The 27,901-nt window shown below is 38.4% G+C and overlaps 1 protein-coding gene across 4 annotated transcripts in view; it reads right to left on the bottom strand.

Moving 5' to 3' along the window:
* Nucleotides 1-27,901, bottom strand: part of LOC136867343 (myosin heavy chain, embryonic smooth muscle isoform) — a 543,017-nt gene that overhangs the window by 253,656 nt on the left and 261,460 nt on the right. For all 4 annotated transcript variants that reach the window (XM_067144510.2, XM_067144513.2, XM_067144511.2 and 1 more), the window contains exons 10-11: nt 16,041-16,205; nt 14,904-15,068 (exon numbers count right to left, since the gene is read on the bottom strand). In XM_067144510.2, the coding sequence (XP_067000611.2) occupies nt 14,904-15,068; nt 16,041-16,205 (330 nt within the window). The remainder of the gene's footprint in view (nt 1-14,903; nt 15,069-16,040; nt 16,206-27,901) is intronic.

Here is a 27,901-nt window from a genome sequence, read left to right as displayed (position 1 = left end):
AGTCACCTTGACCAAGGAAAGATGGACTTTCCTCGTGTTGCTGTGGATCACAATGTCTCTCCATCAGTTGTTCACTGTTTGGAGAATCGCTACAATGAAACAGGCCAGTTCACAAGGAGGGTTGGACAGGATTGTGAATGCATGACAACCTTACAGGATGACCGATATCTAACCATCTGTGCGTTATGGCGTCGTTAAGCAACTGCCAGAGAACTGCAACCTCAGGAGGGTCACTGGAATCACGGTGTCTGACCAGACAGTAAGGAACAGGGTAAGAGAAGTGCCCTTATGACTAACGCAGCAACATTACATGTAACCAATCTCATGATTAGACCTGTATTGAATTTGCTATAATATGCTTACAATATTGTGATTTTTTATTTCCCACTTTTTCAATAGAATTGGTTTTATGTTGTTAGAACATAATGCTACAACACTGTTTTATAGGGACATGTTTCGCTTGAATTTCAAGCATTCTCAGCCTATATAATCGTCTCAAGGTTAAGACCTGTTGTATTTGATTAGTTTTGACAAATTTGTGCTTAGTTACAATTCTAAAAATAAAGTAATAAAATATATAAACATAGGAATTTATGAACACATTAATAGTTTAACAATATGAATGACTATACTAAAATTGGAATAACCGTTAATTCTAAAGATACTGACATCCAAAACACAGCGTCTTCAAAAGTCGAAAATTTGGCTAAAATTGTTTTCTCAAAGTTCTAGTTTATTAAAAACAATTGTAATTTGACTTCTATGTTAAAACTTGAGTTGTAGTTATAGTTAAAACTTATTGGTGTCTTAAAATTAAAATCTTGGATCCCTTTGGAATTCAGCTTATTGTTTTAATTTTGAGGCTTGTTACAGTAATTTAATAGTTTTGGACAGTAAAATATTTAATTAGTTAGTTTCATTGAACTAGTCTTGTTTTCACGATCAGATTTTCCATTGGTAGTAGTTTGTATTTATGAAGTATTTAGTCAAAAGGGACGTCAATCCAAAATCTTGAGGAGTTGATTTGTTTCATTCATAATATTTGAATAATGGTGCGTCCCCTTTGACTGCTACTACGAAACCTTGTGGACTTTGTTACATTATGGTGACTTATCTGTTGTGGTATCTGTTGTGGTTTACTGCAATCAAAGATAGGATGTGCTCTTTGAGACTTCAGGCAAAATCCTTCAATGTTACGATGTTTTGTGTGTATGCCGTTATAGAAGAGGCAGAAGAGTAGGAGAAAGATGCATTTTACACTAAATTGGAGGATGAAATTAACAAAGTTCAAGAACATGACGTGATAATGATCCTTGGAGATCTAAATGCAGTGCATTGGAAGAGAAGAGCTGTATAAACACAGAGCAGGGAAAGAAAGTTTGTACGAAGTCAGTAATGATAATGGTTTGAGACTGACTTTGCGAGTGGGAAGCAGATGATAATCAAAAGTACTTGGCACCCGCAGAAAAACATAAAGGAGACATGGATATCACCAGATGGTGTAACAAGAAATCAAATAAACCATGTTAACATAGAGAGGAGGCACGCGTCAGACACCATGGATGTTAGAAGTTGTAGAGGTGCTGATGCTGATTCGGACCATTATCTTGTAAGAATACGAGGGTCGGCAATTAAATACTCCGCGGTCGCATGGTGAGAGGTTGTCATTGGAATGTAGTTGACTTTGATCCTTCCTGAGCAAGCACACTTCGTTTCGTCGTTCTACCTGCTTTAGTTTGCTTTTGAGACTTGGTTGTACAGGACGCTGCTGTGTAGTCATGCCGCGATCATGGTGGACATAAAACTCGAGCAGCGCATTAACCTGAAACTCCTAGTGAAGTTAAAGAAATCACCCACGGAATGTTTTCAAATGTTAAAGGTGGTGTTTGGTGACAATGCTATGTCACGTGCACAAGTGTTTGAGTGGCACAAATGGTTTTCTGAAGGTCGGGAAGAGGATGAAGATGAGCGTCCCGGACGACCTGTGACTGTGTTCTGATGATTGAATGGGTTGCAGAGGGTCAAACCGTAAATCAGCAATACTATAAAGAAGTCCTAATCAAGCTAAGGGAAAGACTAAGGAAGAAAAGACCAGATGCATGGAAGAACGGCTCAAGAATTCTTCACCACGATAATGCACCAGCCCAGAACACCCTGTCTGTGAAGCAGTTTTTAGCTGACAAGCGCATTCCTGTGCTAGAACATCTTCCACATTCACCTGATCTTGCTCCGTGTGACTTTTATCTCTTCCCAAAAGTTAAAAGTGTATTGAAGGGAACACATTTTCAGTCTGTGGAATACGTAAAAGTGAAAACGGCAGAGGTGTTGCGCAGGGTGACAAAGGATGACCTACAGCATTGCTTCGAACAGTGGAAGGTACGTATGCAACGGTGTATAGATAGGGGAGGGGAGTATGTTGAAGGGGATAAAAGTGTATTGTAACTTAGTTTGCAATAAATCACATTTTTCACATCAGTCTCGTTATTTAATTGCCGCACCTTGTAAAATACAGACAAAAAAATAGACTTGGCAAGGACGGAAAAAGTAAGAAGAAAGACAAAGCATAATGTAGAGGGTCTTAAAAATGAGAAATTGCAAGAGAAATACAAGAAGAAAATAGCAGATTCCTTGGATTGCAGCATGGGAGACTGATTACCTCGGATTGAGTAGGGGTAATTCAGTCGCCATGACAAAGAATACTGCAATGTATTCAAAACGTCGGCAAACTGTACATAATGTACAGAAAGCAGCAACACGGTTCAACCCAGAAAATAAACTAAATAATCCCCAAATATGTTTAGGTATCCACTTGATTATTTTGCATCCTGAATGATAAGCTAAGCATAACTTCCATACAATAACGCTCGGGTAAATTCTCCAAGTATTGGATTCATTACAATGGTGCAAACAACAATGACATACACAGGGGATTTTATAGTTCACCAAGTAAAGAAGAAGCTTAAGGGTGAATTATGTTGTGGTCTGGTCAGAAAAAGTAATATGTAACAGACCTTATTTTCAAAGCTGTGCATTAAGACTACAATTTAGCAGTTAATGTCCAGTCGTGTGTGCATGTGAAATGTTGACTGAAATTGTCTTCCTATTTTGTATCATTTGCCATTACTGAAGTGTGCATCATCTCATACCTGATGAACTGTTAATGAAACTTATTTTTGAAATTACAGTTCCTGTTGTTTGTGGTAACACTAGCGACACTGGCTTAGAATGAGACATATTCCAAAAATTGTATAGCTGAAGTTAAACATAGGGTATAGTTCTTAGAGAATAAAGGGTCACTGAGGTTTTTGGTGTCAAGTTCAAATATGTATGCAGTATGCCATCATTACATCTAACTGTTGTATAGGTAGAATCAATGTGCATTGCTGAGCCACAATTTTGCAGGGAACGTTGCATTCAGTAGATTAAGGTTCTGGGGCTTGTTTAACAGGTACTACGTTCATTCTTAGTCTATGTTGTTGCTGATACATGCTAGTTTTCAGGATCCTTGTTGAGGCTTATCATGCTATGTATGACATATTGAAATTAAAGAAATTAGGTTGATAGAGCTCCCCTCTTCATACTTTTATTTACACTCAGGTAAATTCAAAAATGTATAGGCTGGATATGTCCTTAAGTACAGTTGGGAGTGTACTGCACCATTCATGGGACTCCAGCATGCCAAGGCCCTTCATTGTACCATATGTATATATATGTTGTTTGACGTAATGTTGGCAAAAGCATAGATATTTGAAAATCCTTAATAATTGTGCGCTTAAATTATCAATACAGACAATGAAGCTGATAGATTATAGTGTTGTATAACCGTCTGGATATTTCTGTAACACTGCTCTCTACTTCGAGGAAGATGCAATTTGATAATTTGACAATATTGCTCTGCTTCAATTTACAAAACACATCACTTCTTTATGAATCAACGACTGGGATAATTAGAATTGAAATGCGCTAAACATACCACTCACGTCTACATGCACAACGAAGATAGAGCTGAACGCACGCACTGGAGAACAGCAGAGCAAGGAGTAGAGCCTACTTCACGGCGGACTTGATGCTTCATTCTAAGAGAGCAGCCTGTATCTATGTAGTTGGTCGTGATTTCAGAATACTCACGGGGAGCAAAAGGAAGTAACGACCAAATAACCGCCAAATATGTTTAGTTGCTAACTTACAAACACTGAAGCGAGAAGGGTTGACCAGAATTCCTCTAAGGGATTGAAACTTTTTTACCTCTTTCCTTTTTTTCATAGAAATTCATTTTTATCATGATAATGTTGCTTTTCTGTGTAATAATTTCCCCTTTGACCATAATGCTGTAATCGCGAAGTGAAATCCGTAATCATAACGGACAATCCGTAATAGTTGGCTCCTCTGCACCAGGCAAATGCTGGGGCTGTACCTTAATTAAGGCCAATGCTGCTCCCTTACCGCTCCTATCCCTTTCTTACCCAACAATCCCATAAGAACTGTGTGTTTCGGTGCGATGTAAAACAAACTGTAAAACAAGATGCTTTAATACTTGAGCCTGGATTATATGTAATTACATATTCTGTCCCCTTATATGTAGCTACCAGAAAAGCTACAATGTCAGCAAATCACATTGAAAGGACTATTATTCCACAAGTTTAAAGTTACATATTTCTACATATTTTGATGCATAATAAATATTTTTGAAGGATATTGTGCATTTGAAAGGAAAAACATTTCTTTTTTCACTAACTTTACATTGATTCAAGTTTATAAATTAAATCAATCTTCCCTTGCACTAATTTTGTAACATTGTTCTCCTCTCAGATTTAGTGACTTCTTTTGAGATCCCTTCGCCAGTCCTTGGTTTAATGTCACATGTCAAAAGCGCGTTTACTGTTTCTTTCCTTCTTCTTCAGTTATTGCCCATGCTTCACATCCATAAAGGGCTACATTCCATACATAAGTCTTCAGAACCATTTTTCTAATAAGCATATCAGTGTTTCATGAGATCAAATTTCTTCTCTCTTAATAAGGAGCTGCCTTGCTTGAGCTAGTCTACAATTAAACATTTCTTTGCCAGGCAATTTGGAATACACGCCGTTGACTTCATGTGAAGTTGAAAGGTCATTTTCTGTATATAAGAACATCCTGACAGAAGGCATTCGATCACAACAGAAAATTTGGAAAAATATTTAGTTATTAATTGCACCCCCAAATGAAAGAGGTTGAATAACATCTGCGCTTTTAACATTTTTCATTTTTCCCTTTCTATGTACAAGAAAACATCAAATAAAGCGTAGATATTAAGTTACTTATTTATTACATGCTGTTGTTGTTAGTCGTTTAGTCGCTTTGGACTCTCCGTGACCCCATAGACCAAAGTGTGCCATTTCTTCATGTTGTATACTATTTTCCGAAGTCTTTCTAAATTGAGAGCCGTGGCTTTCTTGATGACATCAATCCACCTCATCCGTTGTCGCCCTCTTCTCCTGTTACCATCAGTCTTCCCCAACATTAAGGTCTTTTCCAGTGAATCATGGTTTCTCATATGACCAAAGTACTTTAGTTTTTGTCTGAGTATTTGACCTTCCAGTGAACAGCCTGGGTTGATTTCCTGTAATATGGACTTATTAGATCTCTTCGCAGTCCACGGAACTCTAATTCTCCAACACCACAGTACAAATGCGTCTATTCTTCGGCGCTCAGCCTTTCTTACTGTCCAGGTCTCGCTTCCGTACATTGCTACTGGGAAGACCATAGCCTTCACTATACTAATCTTCATTCATAAAGTTACGTCTCTACTCTTGCAAATGTTATCAGGGTTGGCCATTGCCTTCCTCTCAAGGAGCAAGCGTCTCTTAATTTCATAGCTGCAATCGCCATCAGCAGTTATTTTGGAGCCCAAGTAGATGAAACAAGGAACAACCTCCATTGTTTCACCATTTATATGCCAGGAGGTGATAGGTTTAGTTACCTGATATTTGTTTTTTTGACATTCAACCTTAGTCCAGCTTTTGCACTTTCTTCTTTCACCTTCATTAGTAGATAAGTTGTTCCTCACTTTCTGCCAATAGGGTGATGTCATCAGCATATCTAAGGTTATTTATATGTATCCCACAAATTTTAGCTCCAGTTTCTGTTTCATCTAATTTGACATTCCTCATCACATACTCTGCAAATAAGTTGAATAAATAAGGTGACAATATGCAGCCTTAACGTACACCTTTCTCAATCTTGACCCGTTCAGTTGTTCCATATAGGGTTCTCACCGTAGCGTCCTGATCAGAGTAGAGATTTCTTATAAGGCAAATAAGATGATCTGGTACTCCCATAGTCTTGAGTACTTGCCACAATTTATTGTGGTCAACACAGTCATAGGCTTGAGCATAGTCAATAAAGCATTCTCTTGCTTTCTCCATAATCCAGTGAATATTAGCAATTTGATCTCTGGTTCCTCTGCCTTTGCGGAAACCGGCTTGTTCTTCAGGTAGTTCTCTATCTATATACTGCCGCAGCCTATTTTGCAGGATCTTGAGGATGACCTTACTAGCATGCGATATAAGTGTGATTGTTCGGTAGTTTGAACATTCTTTAGCACTGCCCTTCTTTGGAATTGGGATGAACACTGAGTTTTTCCAATCTTTTGGCCACTGCTGGGTTTTCCATATTTGCAGACATTTTGAATGTAGGACTTTCACAGCATCCTCTCCCAGGATTTTGAACAGTTCTGCTGGGATTCCATCATAACCACTTTCCTTATTGTTTGCAATACTTTCTAGGACCCACTTGACCTCAATTTCTAGGATATCTGGTTCTGGCTCTGACAACAGAGTAACTTCATCATCAGGAGTATTCCAATCTTTCCTATACAAATTGCCTACATATTCCCTCCACCTTTCTTTAATCTCTGCTTCAGTAAGATCTTTTCCATTTTTATCTTTTATCATCCCAATCTTCACCTGGAATTTCCCTCTGATGTCTCCAATTCTTATGTAAAGATCTCTTGTCTTACCCAGTCTGTTATTTTCCCCAACTTCGTTGCACTGTTCATTCAAAAAGGCATTCTTACCTCTTCTAGCTAGTTTCTGAAACTCTGCATTTAATATAGACATCTTCGATCTTTCCCCTTTGATTTTTGCATTCCTTATTTCTTCTGTTATTTGTAATGCTTCACCCGATAACCATTTGGCTTTCTTCTTGTTCTTTTTCTTGGGAATATGCTTTTCCGCTGTCTAACAACAGCGTACTTCTGACCATAGCTCTTCTGGCAGTCTATCTCTTAAATCTAATCCATTAAATATGTTTCTAACCTCTACTGTATATTCAAGAGTTATGCTATTTAGGTCATATCTGCTTGATGGTTTGGCTTTGTCAATCCTTTTTAATTTGAGCCAGAATTTGGAAATTAAGAGCTCGTGATCTGATCCACAATCAGCCCCAGGCCTGTACAGCGCTCCTCCACCTCTGACTACAAAGTATGTAGTCAATCTGATTCCGACATTTACCATCTGGTGAGGTCCAGGTGTATAGGCGTCGTTTGGGCAATTGAAACAGTGTGTTGGTTATGACCAGTGAGTTGTCTTGACAGAATTCTAGGAGTCTCTGACCAGCTTCATTTGTTGTGCCAAGGCCATATTTTCCCGTTGCTCCATCTACAGTTTTATTTCGTACTTTGGCATTCCAGTCGCCAATAATGAAGACGACATCCTTCTTTGGTGTTAACTGCAGCAATTATCGTAAGTCTTCATAGAACTGGTCAATATCATCCTCTTTAGCTTCTGTGGTTGGAGCGTAAATTTGTACGACTGTGATGTTAAAAGGTTGGCCTTGAAAACGTACAGACATCATTCTATCAGTTTTAAAATTGCACCCCATTATAGTGTTACGCTCTGTTGCTAACTATGAGGGCAACTCCATTTTTTCTTTGGTTTTCATGTCCAGAATAGTAGACCATGTACTCATCTGTAGCAAATTCACCAATACTAATCCATCTCACTTCGCTTATTCCCAGCATATCGATGCCCAGTCTCTTCATTTCTCGTTCGACTATATCCAGCTTTCCTTGATAGATGGATCTAACATTCCAAGTTCCTTAACAGTACTGTTCCTTGCAGCATCGCACATTTCTTGAGGCTTCTCTCAACGTAGTTCCCCCCGGAGATTCGACTGGGGAACTTGAAACTTCAGAATATTTTGAATTGAGCAAAGCCATGGGGAAAATTACAGTGGTGTTTTCCCATTGCTTTCCACTGTCCTCCACTCCTGTTGGCTCACTGACCCAGTTTCCCGCAGGGGTTGAAAACCCAACCTTCCACTGGGTTGCTCAGCTTAACAGGGACACCACGTGTAGGTAGGATTTGGAGAACTGAGGTGTGAGATGCTAAGTGAACTCTCTTGGTGGTTTCATATATTCGCATCACACCCCGGTTTCTAGCCAGAGTCTCAATTTTAGCTACATATTTATGTACATAAATCTCATTTTCAAATTACATATAATATAGGCTCTACCTAATACACACAGTTGGAAGAAAACTAAATGTGAAGGCCTACAATATCAAAAGCTCATAAAATGGATCAGCAATAATATTTCATAGATCAATGTTGTAATGTGCTTTTTCTCTTCTGCTGCCACTCATCTCATCTCTGACAAATGGGATTACAGCTGCATCCCAGGTAAAAGAGTCTGGCTGAATATTGGTCAGAAGTAGCTGGGGATTTAGGTAGCTTTGTTTTAGCATGCCATTCCTCTGGTTCATAAATGTCCTGATAACTTTTGGCACGTAACACACTGGTTCATCATAGTATTCCAGCTATTCGATCCCTACTCTGAGGTGCTGATTGGAATGAGCAGTGTACACATTCAACAGAATTCGACACAGGAGAGTTCACAGCTATCTGTGGTCTGGTCATTTCAGCTCTGGAACTTGGCACTGTTACACCAGCATAGTACTGTTCATTAAAAAGGAGAAACCATGCTGCTATTCATTCCATGGAGTATTTCATATGATAGTATTGGTTTTAATCGCAACATTCCGGTACGTTAATACTGTATTCTGACAAGAATATAGATGTCATTGTAATGACCCATAGCGAGTTCAGTTTAATATTTGTTTGTGTCTGTTAAAACATCTTGGGAAAATGGATGGGTGGATTTAAAAGGCATTTCAATTTTTTTTTAAGGTTCAGAACGATCTAAGATATAAGATGACTAAAAATTTCACAGGAGCGAGTGCTTCAGTAGGGGCCTAAAGAATAAAATTCAATATGTCTTATGGTTAGTCTTACACAAAAGTAGCTCATTCCGACACAGTACTATATGCCTGAATTGTTACACTATCACAGCAAAATCTATATGTGGATTTTAATGAAACTTGGTAATACAGTTTCAAAAAAAAGGTCTAGTAGGATCTTCGCTGCAAGATGTCCAAGAATTTTATCACGAGGGGGTGCTTTGGAAGGAAAGTAAAGAATAAATCTCTATTTATAACTCTTACAGTTGGTTTTACACGAAAATAAATCATGGTGAATTTTGTTCTATACCTTTCTCCCATACTGTGAAAAATAAGATAAATATCAGTGGCAGTCATGAGAAGGTCCAAGAAAAAGTAACTATCTCTATGAACTGTTAAGAGAGTCACTATGGAGGTAGTTCTGACAATACGCTTTGTACACATGTCAGTATTTTTTAAAATATTAAATCAATATGTGGCTTTCTTTTAAACCGGAAAGAAGAGATCAAATCAAGATCAGCAATAATGCAAATAGATATGGAAATGAAAAGGGCCCCACAGAGCAAGGAAGCAAGTATGTCACAAGAAGATGCAGACTGAGATAATGCCCACGTATGTACTTCAGAATCTGGGGGACAATGTGAGGGATGGACAAAAAATGCAATCCTGTACATGCTAAGAGATTGTCCCATCAATGATGGGTACTGCAGCTAAAAATAAATAGCTAGGAAAAGGATACGTGAAACTAGGATCACAATTGGATTTTACACTCGTGGAAAGTAATATGTGAAACTGGGATCACAACTGGATTTTACACTCGTGGAAAGTAATAACTAGTTATAACTATAGGGAAGAATATACTGGATGTGGTGCTGGAAAAACCCGATGAGCTTTATAGAGAAACCAAAGCAATAAATGGTATTAGTGATCATGAAGCTGTTTTTGTCGTGGTTAAAAATAAATGTGATAGAAAGGAAAGTCTTAAGAGTAGAACTATTAGGCAGTACCATATGGATGATAAAGCAGGCATGAGGGAGTTTTTACAAAGTAACGATGATTGGTGGAAAACTATAAATAAAAATGTAAACAGACTCTGGGATGGGTTTAAAGCAATTGTTGAGGAAAGTGAAAACAGTTTTATACCTTTAAAGGTGGTAAGAAATGGTTAAGACCCCTTTATTATAACAGAGAAATAAAGACACCAAGAAGGAGGTGTAGATTGGAAAGAAAGAGTTAGAAACCGCTGTGGAAGTAAGGAGAAATTGAAGGACCTTACCAGGAAGCCGAGCTTCTGCTGCAGAGAGACAGTGAAACATGGCATACCGAAAGAATCGTGGGCAAGCACAGCTCAGCGAGACACAAGATACACATGGCTCCTTATCGGCACAAAAAAAAAAAAATCACAACACCTCATCTCAATTTTTCATAATCAGTAATGTAATCATTCTTAAAAAAATTGCTTGTTTTAAGATTAACTAAAGTGCTGATGATGCCCACAACTTTTTAATCTTTTATGATTATGTAACCACAAAATGTGGTATTGTAGGTATTGAATAGGTGAATAATAAATGTATACTTTGTAAAATTGAATGTGATCACTGTTGTCAATACGGACCAAAAAATGAGATTAATAACTTGTAACACTGGACACTAGCGAAGAGCCGAGCTTCCGCTGCAGCTAGACACCATAGCACACCTAAAGAATCGTACACAGTCACGAATCAGTGAGACACAACACACACACGGTTCATTATCGGTACACTGGACATTGGCGGGGAGCCGAACGTCCTCTGAAGCAATACAGCCATGGTACACTGAAAGAATCGTATGTTATAACGGACTCTCGAGATCAGCACATTTGAAAATAATACCCATTTGCATTCCCTGTCCTAGTCTTATAGGGGGGTTTAAATAATAGATGGATTTATTTGCAGTGTTAAAAAGGTAGTCAAAAGAATTCTAAAAAAGCTAGAAAGTAGGTAGGCTATTGGGCTATACTATTTGTTACTTTAATGAATCTTAGTATTATAACTTAGTTGACGTTTCACAATTAAACTCTACTCTAGCCTGCCCTATGACTATGAGTCGTGCTCATGACCACTCAAAAGTACCTGTTTTATGTCGGGAAGAATGGCTCGGTATTCTCTCGGTTCGTATGTCACATCGTTGCACACGACTTCAATAATATGTGGACAGTGAGCCGACTGACGCAATAACTTAACCAACAGTATGTTGACTCAGAAAACCAGTGGGCTACTGTAGATCTCAGGTAGCCTATAAAAAATATGACGATTTAAAAAAACTCCTCTGCTGAAAGAGAAATGGATATTTTCAAAAATGACTGAGAAAGTTGGACGTGCAGTTAGTATCGCGTAGCTATGCGCTTGCATTCAGGGGATGGGGGATTCCAATCCCACTGTCGTCAGTCGGTAAGATGTTTTTCCGTAGTTTCCCCATTTTCACACCAGGAAATGCTGGGACTGTACCTTAATTAAGGCCATGGCTGCTACCTTTCTAATCCCAGACCTTTCCGATCCTGTGTCGCCGGAAACCTTCGATGTATTGGAGTGACTAGCATTTTTTTTCTAAGAAAGGAGTTCATAGTATGAAGAACAAATGGCAGCAGCGAGCACTGAATGCTGTTGCTACTGTCTTACCAGTACATACTAAACAGATGCAGTAGGAACGGTGACTCTAAAGTGCCGTGAATCGGATCACTGTATCGACTCAGTAACGTAAACGGAATCAAATGAATCGAATGTCCCATCACTATTGCTCTAGTAGCCCCTGTGTACAAAGCAAAGGGTGATAGACATGAAGCTGAAAATTACAGGACAGTCAGATTGACACGCAATGCAGGTAAACTTTGGGAAAGCATTCTTTCTAGTTAACCCTTTCCCACGGACCATCTTTGACTCACATTCTGGCGAAACCTAGAGTAACAGTTTGCTTGTCAGATGTACTTGTGGAGCACCTTCACTAAATAATTTATTCTGTAAAAACCACTTAAGATATCGCTTTCAAATTTTGTAACAATGGAAAATACACTATAGTCATTCTAAAATGATACAATGATATCACTTAATTACACGCAGATATCCCCACCCCTCAGAATGATACATCAAGAAGCATCCAATATGGTGCATAATACTAAATTGCATGTTCTTAAAGTCAGTCTGAATTGCTCCACCTGATTGGGCTATTGTTTTCCTGGTAATGCAGAGAATGCAGGAATTCACCCTGAATCGCTCAATTTATTTCATTTTCGGTACCCGTCGGATGAAGATATTTTGATAGCAAATCATACTTCCTCTTGGACATACAAATTATAAACCACTTGTCACTGAATGGGTTTGGGAGATAAACTGAGATTAGTTGGAATATTACATAATCACGTAGAGGCTCCTAGGGTGAAACCGAATTAACTGGAGGAATACAACTGATAATTATTTTCTGTCCAAGTACACCTAATATTTTAGTACCTGAATGTATGTTTCCTGTCCTCTGCCGTACTTCCATTCCCCTCAGATTCATCTTCTGTCCCAACTGCTTTCCACACCATTTTTATTATAATACTTCCAATTTCAAACTCACTACCATTACATACGTCAACATATTAATCTTAAATTGTAACAAATATCCCCTGGACTCAACTGGTTATGTGCAGCCATGTTGCTGCAATGTGTTTACATTGAGTCAGCTGTTTGTTCTATCTAAGAAAACGCATAAAAGGACATATTATTTCAGGATTACGTGCATGCCAGTCGTATCTAGGAAGCGTAGGAAATTAACTGACTCCAAGAAATTATATGTTTAGCAGACAGATGGCAGAGGAAGTCTGCTTGAAAGTAGAGTACGCCCTACTATGCAACCCGCGGGAGACAATGTGAGACTCCAGTACGCTTTACTACGCAACCCGCAAGAAAGAGATTGGACAAGTTTGCAAAATTAATAACTGGTTCGATAGAAGGCAGTTCAGGTTTAGGACATGTTATTCCACTAAAGCTCAACTTGCAGGTTCCAGCAAGATATAGCAGATATCTTGGATTCAGGAGGTCAAATGCACTGTATCGCGACTGACCTGTCTACGTCATTTGATAGGGTGGATCATGGGAGACTACTGGCAAAAATGAGTGCAATTAAACTAGACAAAAGAATGAACGGGTGGCTATATTTCTAGAAAATAGACCTCAGATAATTCAATCAATCAATCAATCAATCAATCAATCAATCAATCAATCAATCAATACTGATCTGGATCTTGGGCAGTCGCCCAGGTGGCAGATTCCCTATTTGTTGTTTTCCTAGCCTTTTTTTAAATGATTGCAAAGATATTGGAAATTCATTGAATACCTCCTTTGGTAAGTTATTCCAATCCGTAACTCTCCTTCCTATAAACGAATATTTGCCCCAATTCATCCTCTTGAATTCCAACGTTATCTCCATACTATGATCTTTCCTACTTTTAACGACACCACTCAAACTTCTTTGTCTAGTGAGGGTAGGCGAGGCTAGAATAATTAAGAGGGAAATTCCTCAAGGCAGTATTATTGGACCTTTATGTTCTCTTATATATATAAATAATATGAGTAAAGAAATGGAATCAGAGATAGGGTTTTTGTGGATGATGTTATTCTGTGTTGAGTAATAAATAAGTTACAAGATTGTGAGCAACTGCAAAATGACGTCAATAACGTTGTGAGATGGACAGCAGGCAATGGTATGATGATAAAAGGAGTGAAAAGTCAGGTTGTAAGTTTCACAAATAGGAGAAGTCCTCTCAGTTTTAATTACTGCGTTGATGGGGTGAAAGTTCCTTATGGGGATCACTGTAAATACCTAGGTGTTAATATAAAGGAAAGATCTTCATTGGAGTAATCGCATAAATGGGATAGTGAATAAAGGGTACAGATCTCTGCACATGGTTATGAGGGTGTTTAGGAGTTGTAGTAAGGATGTAAAGAAGAGGGCATACGAGTCTCTGGTAAGACCCCAACTAGAGTATGGTTCCATTGTATGAGACCCTCACCTGGATTACTTGATTCAAGAACTGGAAAAAATCAAAAGAAAAGCAGCTAGATTTGTTCTGGGTGATTTCAGACAAAAGAGTAGTGTTACAAAAATGTTGCAAAGTTTGGGTTGGGAAGACTTGGGAGAAAGAAGACAAGCTGCTCGACTAAGTAGTGTGTTCCCAGCTATCAGTGGTAAGATGGCGTGGGCTGACATTAGTAAACAAATAAGTTTGGCTGGTGTCTTTAAAAGTATGAAAGATCACAATATGGAGATAACGTTGGAATTCAAGAGGATGAATTGGGGCAAATATTCGTTTATAGGAAGGAGAGTTAGGGATTGGAATAACTTATCAAGGGAGATGTTCAATAAATCATTCAAGGCTAGGAGAACAACAGATAGGAAAACTGTCACCTGGGCGACAGGCCTAAATGCAGATCAGTAGTGATTGACTGATAACTGAGAAGAACTGAACTGTTAATATTATCAGAGAAATGTGGGAAACGAATTCAAAGAACAGTGAAAACAGAATATGTATGTAGCTAGTAGTCAGGATCTATTAAATAGTTTTGTTATTTATTAAATATATTAGTCTATTTACATAATCTTTTTTATGCCAGTAATCATACTCAAGATGAATTCTCGCACAAATATCAGAGGAGTTTACACTTTTCTTACCTTGCCTTCCTCCTTCTTTGAGACAATTTTGTGAACAACAGGTTTCCTGCTAGAAGTATCCCCTTTCAACACATCCGTTTGAGCAGGTTTCAGGCTCGAATTTTCTTCTGTGAGGTTATCTACTTCCTCTCTGAGCTTATTAAATTCAACTTGGTCCTCCTCTACCTAAAAAAGAGGAATGAAGTACACTTCAGTAAATCTCACAAGAATAATTTTTTAGCATGGGAAATTGATAGAAGGAATAGTCAAGGACATCTTCAGGAGTAAATAGGTTTGTCTCTTTTTTTTTTTAACGCCACACCGGCACAGATATGTCTTATGGCGACGATGGGACAGGAAAGGCCTGGGAATGGGAAGGAAGCGTCTGTGGCCTTAGTTAAGGTACAGCCCCAGCATATGCATGGTGTGAAAATGGGAAACCATGGAAAACCATCTTCAGGGCTGCCGACAGTGGGGTTTGAACCCACTATCTCCCGAATACTGGATATTGGCCGCACTTAAGCGACTGCAGCTATTGAGCTCGGTAGGGTCCTTTCTTTCATAACCACAATATGTATTGAAGAGATAGTACGAATTATACAAAATCTGATTATTTCGTCCACCTTTTCAGTACTTTATTCACTAACACTTAACCAATTTAAAAAATAACTTCAATCATGTACATTAAAAGACAAGTGTAGTTGTATAAAAAATAACACAACTACTCTTATTTTTTAAATTGTTTAAGTGTTAGTCATTAGAGTATTGAAAAGGCGGACCAAAAAATTGAATTTTGTATTTGTCAATAAGGCACCACAAGGAAATTCTTTCTTTGCACAGATACTCTGAAGTCTGCTGTATGCCCAAAATTAGCAATATGAACTCAACTCACACATAAGTTTCTGCTATAAACTAAGTGCAGATACAGTATTATGAATAATTACAATAAATAAACAGTCCTACTCTCTCCCAAGTTGCTGGTCATCTGTGATTGAGAGAGAAGGGTATTCTTTTCAATCATTACTTCATACAAAGCCAAATATTATTGCTAAAGGGTAATAACTCACCCTTTTTAAATTTTATTATATGCTAGTAAACATCGAAGAAGAACATAATAAATTCTCCAACAACATTCAGAGGAGTTTGCACTGTTCTTACCTCGCCTTCCTCCTCCTCCGGGGCAATCTTGTGAACAACAGGTTTCCTGTTAGAAATATCCCCGTTCAGCATATCTGTCTGAGCAGGTTTGAGGCTCGAATTTTCCTTCATGAGGTTATCTACTTCCTCCCTGAGATGATCAAATACAGTTCGGTTCTCCTCCACCTAAACAAGACAAATGAAGTACCTTTCAGTAAATCTCAGAAGAATTTTCAACCATGCATAGAAGAAAAAGTCAAGGGGATCTTCAGGGATTAATACAGTCTTATTTTCAGGCATAACCACAATATGTATAGAAGAGATACTTTGAAGTTTGTTGAATGTGAAGTCAGTAATACAAACTTAATTAAGCCATAAGTTTCTTCTAACGGAGTATATATTCAGCTATAAACCAAGTGCAGAAACAGTATTAGTAATAATTACAATAAGTGAATACTCTCTCCCCAGTTGCTGGTCATCTGTGATCAGAAGAGAAAGGTATTCTTTCCATTCCTTTACCACAAAGTGTATATTCACTGCCCCAGAAATTTTAGGCCAAGAAAAGTCTGTACTGGTATGGAACAAATATATGAATACAATTAGAGATTTAGGTTAGATTACAGAATATTTGAATATGTGCTTGATATGATTGGTAATACCTTACAATGTCCCAATGCAAGGAATTAAGCACTCACCTCAAAACAGCAGCTTCAGATTGCACTCCACTGGTTGGATAGTGGTGCACTGTATCATTGTGTTTCTGGTATGCATGGCATTTCAAAAGCGACAGTCTGTAGAGTTGTGACTGCAATAGACATCCTTTTTCAGGAGGGTGCATGTTGGTTGGCTCACTATGGAGATGTATTTGCCACATTCCTTTAGTTTGTGGAGTACATGATCGAGCACTCAAAATCCACGTGCGTATGAACCAGCATTTGTTCATCGATACGGCAGACATTCCTTGAGCATAATGCTCATATGTGGAGCAAATTTAGAATTTCACTATGCTTGTGTTAATTGGCCTGGTAGTGTCAGAGATGTTAGGGTTCTAAGGCTAATTGACTTGAACAGTAAGATGGCCAATGGTTGAAAGAAAACCTTTCCTAGGTGCAGTTCCTCGGACAGTCCATCTATTGCTTCAAAATTTTGCTTATACCACCAGTAAACCAAGATTTTGCCCATCCATCTCAACAGATTTTTAGAGCACATAAAAAAGGGAGGGTTATAGAGTGTGCAATAGACTGTGAATAGTTGACTAACTTATCGCGTAATTTCCTGCCATTCAAGTGATAGTACACGACTGAGGACAAACAGAAATAAGAACAGTAAAAAAAACTTGCCTTCAGAGTCCAAAAAAAAGGTCGCGAATATGTGTAAGCGAACAAGACCCAAGAGGTCAGGTGAACCATCAGAAGAAAATAATTCAAATATACTGACTTCAATAAGAATACTTATATGAGAAAGCAATAACTTTAATCAGTTGAAATTAATGAGGTTTCACAACAATCTTAAGATCCAAAAAGTAAAATAAAATAATCACCAGTTAACTTAAACCCAAATTGAATCATTAAGGTCAGTTCAATAGAAATAATAAATTATTCTTTTACACACTCCATTTCTAAATCACACATCAAACCAATGATGCTAGACTACATTTACTTGGGTATACAACCCATTGATCACTTATCAAGATAACCAAGATTTTATTTACAATTCTGTGATCTTAGAACACACTTGATTTAAAATTTGGGAACCGAAAAACCATCTCTTATGTCTATCTCAAGCGAAATAAGGCATCCCAACGCAACGGTCAGCAAGATTAAGTTCCATGAGAACAAGTCTCGGAGGAGGAAAATCAGAAGGAGATATAAGCAATCACCACAAGGTAAACTCTCCAGAAATGAATTATATATAAACATCAATTATGCAGAGAACGACTCTACACAGACTCATTTGGCATTCACTAGCCCACAAAAATAAACCCTCACAAATCATTCCCTTGTTCACAATAGTCTCAATTCATATGTTGAAAGCAATAACAAAGGAGTCGCATGTCAAATGTCAAAACAAATGGAGTACACACCCACGAACTTTTTACTAACAGTAGGAAAGGGAACACATCACGTGACACCCGAAAGAAACATGGCTGCTCAAACAAATGGAGTTAGTAAATCAAACCATAATTAAGAAAGTGCTGGTAAAATACCCTTCACATAATAACCATATAGATTTTCATGATATTACAGTTAACGAGTTACACAGATTCTCACGACCCAGTACAATTTGTAAATAACACATAATTTTAACAAATTTTGAAATGGTCACTCAATCAAGCTTATTCTTCAAAATATTACATCAAACCAAACCCCAAATAAACTTGGAACAAATCTACTAGATAAGGGTGACCGAAATACAATATCGTAACTTTCCAAAGGTAATTCCATTATCCGAAGTAATCCAGCACAACCAAACATAATTTAGATGACAATATCTGGAAGAACTCGTCCACACTTCGACTTTAAGTTGAATTGATCACATCATTTCTCCTTGAGATCAGGAAGAACTGGTAGCGTACTTACTTTTTCCAGGAAATCCTTAAAATTAAATAAAATTTATGGCTTGTTCAGCCGACCGGCGATTGGTTTAACCTGGGTCAACCTGCAGCACCATTTCTCCTTCTTTCAATTAATTCCTATTTAGAGTTTACCAGCACAGCAAGGGAGGTCCTTCCTTTTAACGATCAACAAACGAACCAAACTACTGCCACACCAGTCATTGTAGAACAATCCATGAGTTGACAAACAACGGTATCACTTCCATCTACTCAGCTACCTAGCTCTACCATACAGTCGAGCAAGCAGAAGAGATCAACTCTAATGGCATACAACAGTACTATTATGAAAACACAGGTTAACATAATTAATTTTTTAAACTCACTGAGAGTTCAAGGAGATGGAAACACGCACAACAATGCTCCTTGTGACATTTTCAGGTATGCTGGGTGGCAAAACACCATTAAATTTAATAAAATCACCATAATCTCCTCCCCCACAAGACCAACATAGGTTTGGGCGTTGTAACAAGCAAGCGACGAAAGAATCTTTCTTTCTCAATTCCAATACATTATGACACTCTTACTTGAGATTGGTAAGAGACATTTTGATAGATCCAGACATTCCAATAGTTATGGCAGAGGAGAGATTCCAACGTTCATAAATCGGGCGGTATTCATTAGAGTCCAATAGTCCAACATTCAGTACAACTTGACCCCATATCTCCAACACTGATACTACCGTTGATACTGAAACAGTCATCCTTTTTGAAGGAGTAATACACTAATAGTTAGTGTTTTATGCACTGAATATTACACGAGGTTTAGAGTTGACCTAAGGTTAACCCCAACAGGAAAACAGGTCATAATCCCAATATTGAAACATATTTAAAATTTTGTTTATGAAGTAAATTTGGGGCTTCAATAATAGAGAAAGGCAGAATTATCTTGTTTATGAATAAACTGATTCAGAAATTACACTCCCACACACCAACCGAAAGAGAAAAAAAAACAAATAACGGGGATAAAGCAGAAACCACCGTAAACTGATGAGTCAGCGCATAAATGTACATAAATAAATACATATATTACCTTCCAGTCGCTTCATGAACAGGTATCAGTCAACATCAACATCAATCACCCAGAAACAGAAAGGTCATAGGAACAAAGTAGATTAAATACAATTCACCAGAATAATGAGTAAACATATCCAGGTACGACCTTGAGATAGCATACCATTTAAATAACATTACAGACTCGGAACATAAGATCAAGGTTTAAAATCAAAATAATATTAGAACATTACAGCATCAGAATCACAAATCAATGATTAGATTCAAAATTCCCTAAAATACATATAACTAAATCAAGTAATTTATTCCCAACTGGACTTGTTCACATCTCATATGTACACAATATATAACCAAGAAGAGAAGGAAGAAGAATCAGGGTAGGAATCCATCACACCGGCAGAAAAGTAACAGAGTAGAAGCAAGGATAAGAGAACACCCAAAATCCATGGTTTTTAAACTAACAACACGCCAAGCAAGGAGAAACCAGACGAACACAGTAGGAGACCTCGAGCTCAATTAGATGGAGGGCACGTGTTAGGTTTGTCATCGACAACAGATTCACCAAATAACACCAAGCAAAGCATAACACCAAGATAGAAGAGGCAATAACTCAACAAGATAAGCAAAAACACCATGGGAGGAATCGGACAGAAGTATTTAGAAATAGTACACATGAGCGTAAAATGATTTGAAATCAGCTGTTTAACCAAATCCATAGAAATACCCCAAAGTATACATCAACGATGGACATCTAATTAGATGAAAAGGCAAGGAAATTTACCTCAAACTAGATGACCACAGGAAAACAAGGAGTAGTAACCTACATCATACACCAGTAAACCTCAAATGGTAGGTATAGGAATAGATTGATAAGCAATGCTCGATAGGACTACAAAGACCGGAAAACACAGCACTATCACACCTCCTACTCAATAGCAGGTCGATGCCTTCAGTACCAACTTAGAATTGGTAGAATAACCCGTACTTATCTGGCAAGAACTCAACGCGGTAAGCTGAAAATAAAATTTCAAGAGGTCAACTTCCCTGATATAATACCAAGGATAGGTAGGTCAACAGCCAGACGCATTATAACATACTATAACAATTTCATGAGGACGTCAGAAGAAAAATGGTTTATGCAAGCAAACATAAGGATAGAAACAATACATTATACTAGGAACCAGGAGGTTGCATTTAACAATTAATGTGCTTCAAGATGAGTAGCAGATACCAATAAATTAATCACAGCCGGTACTTTCATGACACAGAGGTAACATAATTAAAGGCAATGACCCGCCTCACCAAGTGTCTTAACTAATTACTAACACCAACACTAGAACCACACCTTTACACAACTCCACATAAATGATTGCCAGAGTACACGTGCCATTCCCCTAAGGTTAAAGAGGGGAAAACATTTTTTTTTACAACACTTCACGACACATGCCATCAAATCACTATGTAATCCTTCCACAAAGAAAATTTCTTCTCTCACATTACTTTCAATTCTTTGACCCATTCTGCAATGAATCAAAATCAGAAAAAAGAAAATGTCAATCAAGCCTATCAAACCTATGGATTAATAGCTGAACAAACACAAACTAATATTATGATTGAAGACATTTTCTTAGTCATGTATAAAACTTAATGAATCAGAATTTGTTGAGCTAATAATTGTTTTTGTGGGTTCTAATATTATTAGTTAGTTTTATGAAACAGAGCCCAGGGATTAATAGCAGACATAACCTCAATACGTACTGAAGAGATACCCTGAAGTCTGTTGTATAGTCGAAAGTCACAATACAAATTCAACTTGGCCCTTCATTTTCTAATTGAATAAATATTCCACTATCTTTACTTTTGACCTGTTTATCATCAATACTAACATCTGAAGGTTTACATTGACTGCAGGAAGGACAACCTGGACTTATAAAAGAGCCGACATGGGCTTTGGCCTACCAAGTGATTGCTGCTTAGTCCAAAGGCCTGAAGATTATAGGGTGATATGTGGTCAGCATGACAAAACCTTCAGCCATTATTATTGGATTTCTAGAACAGTGCAGCTATGTTACCATCAGATAGCCCATCAGTTGTTTTCACATAATCTGAGTGCACCCTGAACTAGCCATCAGATCCAGGTAAAAATCTCTGACCTAGCTAGAAATTTGCAGGATTAAATCTCTATTTGCTCAATGAGAAGAAACTTAAGGTTTAAAAAGTTGTGAAGAAAAGAGAAAAGCTGGGAAATATTCACCCAAAGACATGAGTATCACAGCAATGCTATATGGATTAGAAAAAAGAAAAAAAAAAAAAAAAAAAGAAAACCAGCAAAGATATTAAAGCAATTGACAGAGAAAATGGGTGCACTGTCTGTGATGCATAGGGGACCAGAGAAGAGGTAAAAAAATCACTTCAAAACGTTATTGAATGACAATCACATAGTAGAGAAAGAACAGGAAATAAAACAATTTGCTAGGACCTGTAGTATAATAACAGCCTATTACCTGGTCAGAGACCAAAAATGTCAAAGCAGATGAGAAGGGGCAAGTCAGCCGGCCTAGATGAATTGACAGCAAACATGATCATAATTGAAAAAATCTTGTAGGTTCCACCTTGTTCAATACAAATACACTGTTGTTAGATGGTTTTTACAACATATATTTTATTGCAGAACTAGTTCGGCGCTCATTTAGGCACAATCTCTTTTTATTTTTGCTAAGGGCTTTACGTCGCACCGACACAGATAGGTCTTATGGCGACGATGGGATAGGAAAGGCCTAGGAGTCGGAAGGAAGCGGCCGTGGCCTTAATTAAGGTACAGCCCCAGCATTTGCCTGGTGTGAAAATGGGAAACCACGGAAAACCATCTTCAAGGCTGCCGATAGTGGGATTCGAACCTACTATCTCCCGGATGCAAGCTCACAGCCGCGTGCCTCTATGCGCACGGCCAACTTGCCCGATATAGGCACCATCATCAGCTGCATAATAAATAGAGAAAGTTTGAGATATAAGAGAATAAAACAACATATTGATATAATTAACTCCTTTAATATCTATTTAAGACACCCCGAAAGTCACAGGTGACAAGCTCCATTTACAAATTTCGGCTGCATGGCATTGGCGAGAAGTATCAATGTAAAGGGAGGAAAGGTTAACAGTAACAAACAGAAGAGACTAACATTAGATAGATATTAAGGAGTTAATTATATCAATATGTTGTTTTATACTGTTATATCTCCAAGTTTCTTTACTTATTATGCAGCTGATGATGGTGCCTAAATGATCGCCGAAACTAGTTCTTCAAAAAAAATATATGTTGTAAAAACCATCTGACAACAGTGTATTTGATTGAACAAGGTGAAATCTACAAGATTTTTATTTCAATTGTGATCTCAGTTCAATACGGGCAAATAAGATGAAGAGTCTCACGTTCAGCCAACATGATTACGGCATCAGGCATCCACGGAATACAGGGGTTATGTCAATTACTGGAAACTGCCTCTGTGGATCAGTGGTAGAGTGTCAGCCTCCAGATCCCAAGGATAGCAGGTAGTCAGATTTTTAAAGGGCAGAAAATAGTCCATTTGGCATGTAAAAGATTTCTGGCGACACATTTGGTGTTCATCCTACAAAACTGATTAAAAAACTCAGCCCTAGAGACCCAAGAGAGAGACAGTTTACTCTGCTCTCTAATAGACCTAGAGTAAAATGGAAGTTGAAATTGATGAGCAACCAGCCAGATGGCATCAAATGAAAATGTCTGCACACAGCAGATGAGGCCATACGACTATAGCTATTATCGACAATTACTGAAAGCATTTGGAGGGAAAGCAATGTACCAGAAGTATCTATGACATTCTGAATGTCTTAACCCTTGCAGTGGGGAAAGCGGCATTCACTGCGTGCTACTGTCGGTTTCCCGGTGGGCGATGCATGCTGCGCAATGATCATTATTCTTTTACTCGCATTACATAAGCCAGATAGAGCTGAAATTTTGAAGACAAGACATATTCTCTTGTGCAGCTATTTCATAGCATACATTGAATTCTGTTGTCAAAGCTATATCTGCCAGGGGAAACCCTGGACTTTTTGAAGTGGTAGTTGCTTTGTGCAAAAGGATAACTGTCCACATTAATTGTAAAGTGCAGTACAGTCGAGTCAACCAAAGCTTTGTGAATGTTTGATGCGTGTATTCTTTTTTCTTGATCGGATATACATTGGAACCTTGATATCTCGAACCACCTCAGGAGCTAAATTTTATTTTGAGTGATCGAAACTTCGAGACATAGAGAATACTGTTTTTGAGCATGTAGAGAACATGATGAAATCATATGTATCTACGGGCTTATACTGAATACACTACTTTTAATAGTATTTTAAAATATACAAACTCTATTTTACAGCATCACTTTAATTATAGTAACTTTTTAGAAGGCAGGATACAGTAGTGAATCAAGAAACATACCTCCATTAACACTTTTTTAAAAAATCTGTTAGTCTTTTCCGTTTGTTACTGTTAACCTTTCCTCACTTTACGTTGAAACTTCTCACCAATGCCATGCAGCCGAGATTTGTAAATGGAGCTTGTCACTGCGACTTCAGGGGTTGCTTTCGTTCGCGACCGGTAATTATTTCACACCCAAGAAGCGGCATGGCTTCGCCGAGTTTCCAATCAGGAGGAGTTTTAGTTTCTTTGTTCCAGTCATATTAGCTCCCAGCATCAATTTAACCCTTTCTTTACTTGTTAGCAGTTCCTCACAAACCACAAGTGCAGTATTGCACAGTTAATGTTGCACAAAATTAGAGTTAGAGGGTATTTTTTGCTTCAAGGGAGGAAATTTTTGCTTCAAGAAGTTCGTATAACCGAATTTCGAGTAATAGAAAAATAATGCACGTGAAGAATAGGACAAAGAGCTGGGAAATTTAAGTTACTTTGAGATACTGAAAATTTGAGTAATGGAGGTTCGAGATAGCGAGTTCGACTTGACGCAAGTGTGATAAACAGATATAAATTGAAAACAAAATTCTCTCACCCATGGGTAAATATTGCAAGTGTCGAGCTTGATTTATTATTATCATCAATATTATTATTCTTTCTTCGTTATGCCCGTTTACAGAGCGCGTTGGAACTTGTTAGCTTGATGATGATTTTCCTTTCTTCTCCTCCTCCCAAAATCTCTCCACGAACTTGCTGCGTTGCTTCTTGCGTTCTTCCGTCCATTGTTTCACTGTGGTTCTTTTAGCCTTTTCCGCGAACGTGCGCTTTGCAACCAGAATTCCAAAAGCCTTGCGATTGCTGATCGTATCTTCTGTGATGTTCATTCCTTTTAAGTCCTGCTTTATTTCCTCTAACCAGCTGATTTTGACCTTCTTTGAATTAATTATACCAAGCAGGTTTTTTTTTTTTCCATATCTAGTGCCGTCCATTCTACAGATGGGGCCATATAATTTCAATCGTCTCCTGCATACGGTATCTGTGAGCTTGTATATTGCTTTGTACAAATCTACAGTTTTTCTTTTCATCCGTATACCATTTACATGAATGGGGCCATATATTTTCCTTAGAATTTTTCGTTCTTGTTTTTCAATTTCATCAATTTTAGAGTGGCCTCCAAGAGATGTGGTTTCTGAGGCATACAAAGCTTCCTGAAGAACAAGAGTTTTGTAATGCCAAAGTTTTGCATTTCATGACCTCACTCTTTTATTGCAATGATTCTATGTTACTCGGTATGCTTTCAGGAGTTTGGTGGCTCTTTCTAAATTAGCTTTCTTGTCCAATGATTTCTCCAAGATATTTGAAGGAAGGGACCTGTGTGATTATTTCATAATTTGTCTGTAGTGGGGATCTTTGGATATTCTGGTGTCCATTAGCCATGATATGAGTCTTCTCATACGATATTTGGAGGCCTGTCTTAAATGCTATCTCATAACTTTTCTATGGCATACCTGGTTTCTTCACTAGTCTTGGTACAGATAGCTAGATCATCAGCAAAAGCTAGGAACTTCACGTTAATCCTTTGCCCCCGATTAGCAATATTTATACCTTCAATTTCTTTTCCCCATTCCCTAATGACTTTTTCTAACACAAAGTTAAAAAGGATAGGGGAGAGGCCATCTCCTTATCGAACTCCTGTATGCACTTCAAAAGGCTCTGATAGTTCACCTAGAAACTTCACTTGAGATGTTGTGTCAGTGAGAGTCTGGCAGATTAATTCTGTGCTCTTTTTGTCCACACTTAGTTCTCCTAGGATGTCCACAACAGTTTGTCGATAGAGTCATGCGCCTTCTTAAAGCCCACAAATGGGACAAATGTGATGGTACTGCGGCATGTCCTTAATATTGTCTCCAGACTCCAAATTTGCTCAGAACACAATCTACCTTTTCTCAAGCCTGCCCCCCCCCTGTGGGTGGGGGCGGTAGAATAACACCCACGGTATCCCCTGCCTGTCGTAAGAGGCGACTAAAAGGGGCCCCTGGGGCTCTGAACTTTGGAGCGTGGGTTGGCGACCACGGGGCCCTTAGCTGAGTGCTGGCATTGCTTCCACTTACTTGTGCCAGGCTCCTCACTTTCATCTATCCTATCCGACCTCCCTTGGTCAACTCGTTCTTTTCCGACCCCGACGCTATCAGGTTTTCGAGGGCTAGGGAGTCTTTCATTTTCACGCCCTTCGTGGCCCTTGTCTTCCTTTGGCCGACATCTTCATTTTTCGAAGTGTCGGACCCCTTCCATTTTTCCCTCTGATTAGTGTTATATAGAGGATGGTTGCCTAGTTGTACTTCCTCTTAAAACAATAATCACCACCACCACCAATCTCAAGCCTGCTTGGTATTCACCAATCAAAAATGATCTGTTTATTGTTCAACTCTGTTTAATAGCACTTTAGATAGAACATTGTATGTAACGTGTAAAATGGATATGCCTCTGTAGTTGATGAGGTCCACTCGATCGCCTTTATCATGTAACGGATGGATAATGGCATTCTACCAGTCCTTCGGAATCATCATGGTCTCCCATATTTCTGTTAAAAGTGTATGATTCTTCTGATGAGGTCATCTCTTCCTATTTTCAACTTCTCTGCAGTTATGCCATCTTTCTCAGGGGCTTTATTATTTTTGAGCGATTGGATTATATTTTATTCCTTGAGTTGTTGGGGGCTGTCAGTCTAGGTTGGTAGAGGATTTTCAAACTGTAGTCTTTCAATTGGTGGATCGCAGTTCAGTTGGTTTTGGAAATCGTCGGCCAGTATCTTGCAGTTCTCTCTACTGTTTGACTCTAGTGACTGATCCATCAGGTCGATGAAACCTTAATGTTGGTGGTTTGTATCCTCGTAAGTCCTCTCGGAATATCTTGTAGAAATTCCGACTGTTGCTTTTCTGGAAATCCTGTTCTATCTCGGCGACTTTGTTTTTCTCGTATGTACGTTTTCATGGCGGATTGTTTTTGTCAGTTTTTGAGTCTTCAGGAAATTCTCCCATCTGTCGACTATTCGGTGTCAATTTCACTGATTCCATGCTTTATATTCTGTCATTGATAGCTTCATCACAGGTTGTGTTCCACCATCTTTTATTTCTCGAGTAATTGGGGACTGTGAGTCTAGGTTTGGTGGAGGGTTTTCATAACTGTAGTCTTTCATCGGTGGATCGCATTTCAGTAGGTTAAGGAAACAGTCGGCCAGTACCTTATTTATATTTTTACAACACTCTGATATGATATAAATAAATACCATCTGTGTTTACGTTTCCTGGGGGGCTGTCGAATTTCATTGCTGATGACTAATGTGTTGCGAATGTCTGGCCACACCTTAGGATGTTGATCGTGTATGTCATGCACGAAAACATCAGCGTTGTCACTGAGGTGATGTGTTTTAGGCCTATCCCACTACATTTTGGTCCAGCTATACTGCCGTTGAAATCTGTATCCTTTGGAATTTAATTATGTCTTGTTTTCCGTTACTATTTTCTGTGCGGCTCTATGTCGCTAAGTTTTATTTTCATCCTCTCCGCCCTAGGAGCTATATTCTATCCTTAATGTATTATATATTTAACTACTCGCCACAAGTTATTTTCCGGGGTACAATGTCGGGCCACCTTTGGAGCGAGTCTACCTGGGAGCTCGTCTTATCCCCAGCCAATCAGATCTCTTGACTGGGCCTGGTGTGGCTTCTACTTCGTGTGGCCTAGCCAGCCAAGCTGAGCTGGTTGTTAGCCACCATGCAAGATGGATGTGTTTTGTGGATGCATGAGTGTATGGCTTTGGC

The sequence above is a fragment of the Anabrus simplex genome, chromosome 3 (assembly GCF_040414725.1).
Source record: "Anabrus simplex isolate iqAnaSimp1 chromosome 3, ASM4041472v1, whole genome shotgun sequence".
NCBI lineage: Eukaryota > Metazoa > Arthropoda > Insecta > Orthoptera > Tettigoniidae > Anabrus > Anabrus simplex.
Note: the sequence above shows the minus strand (reverse complement) of the source record. Positions and strands in the feature narration are given on the sequence as shown.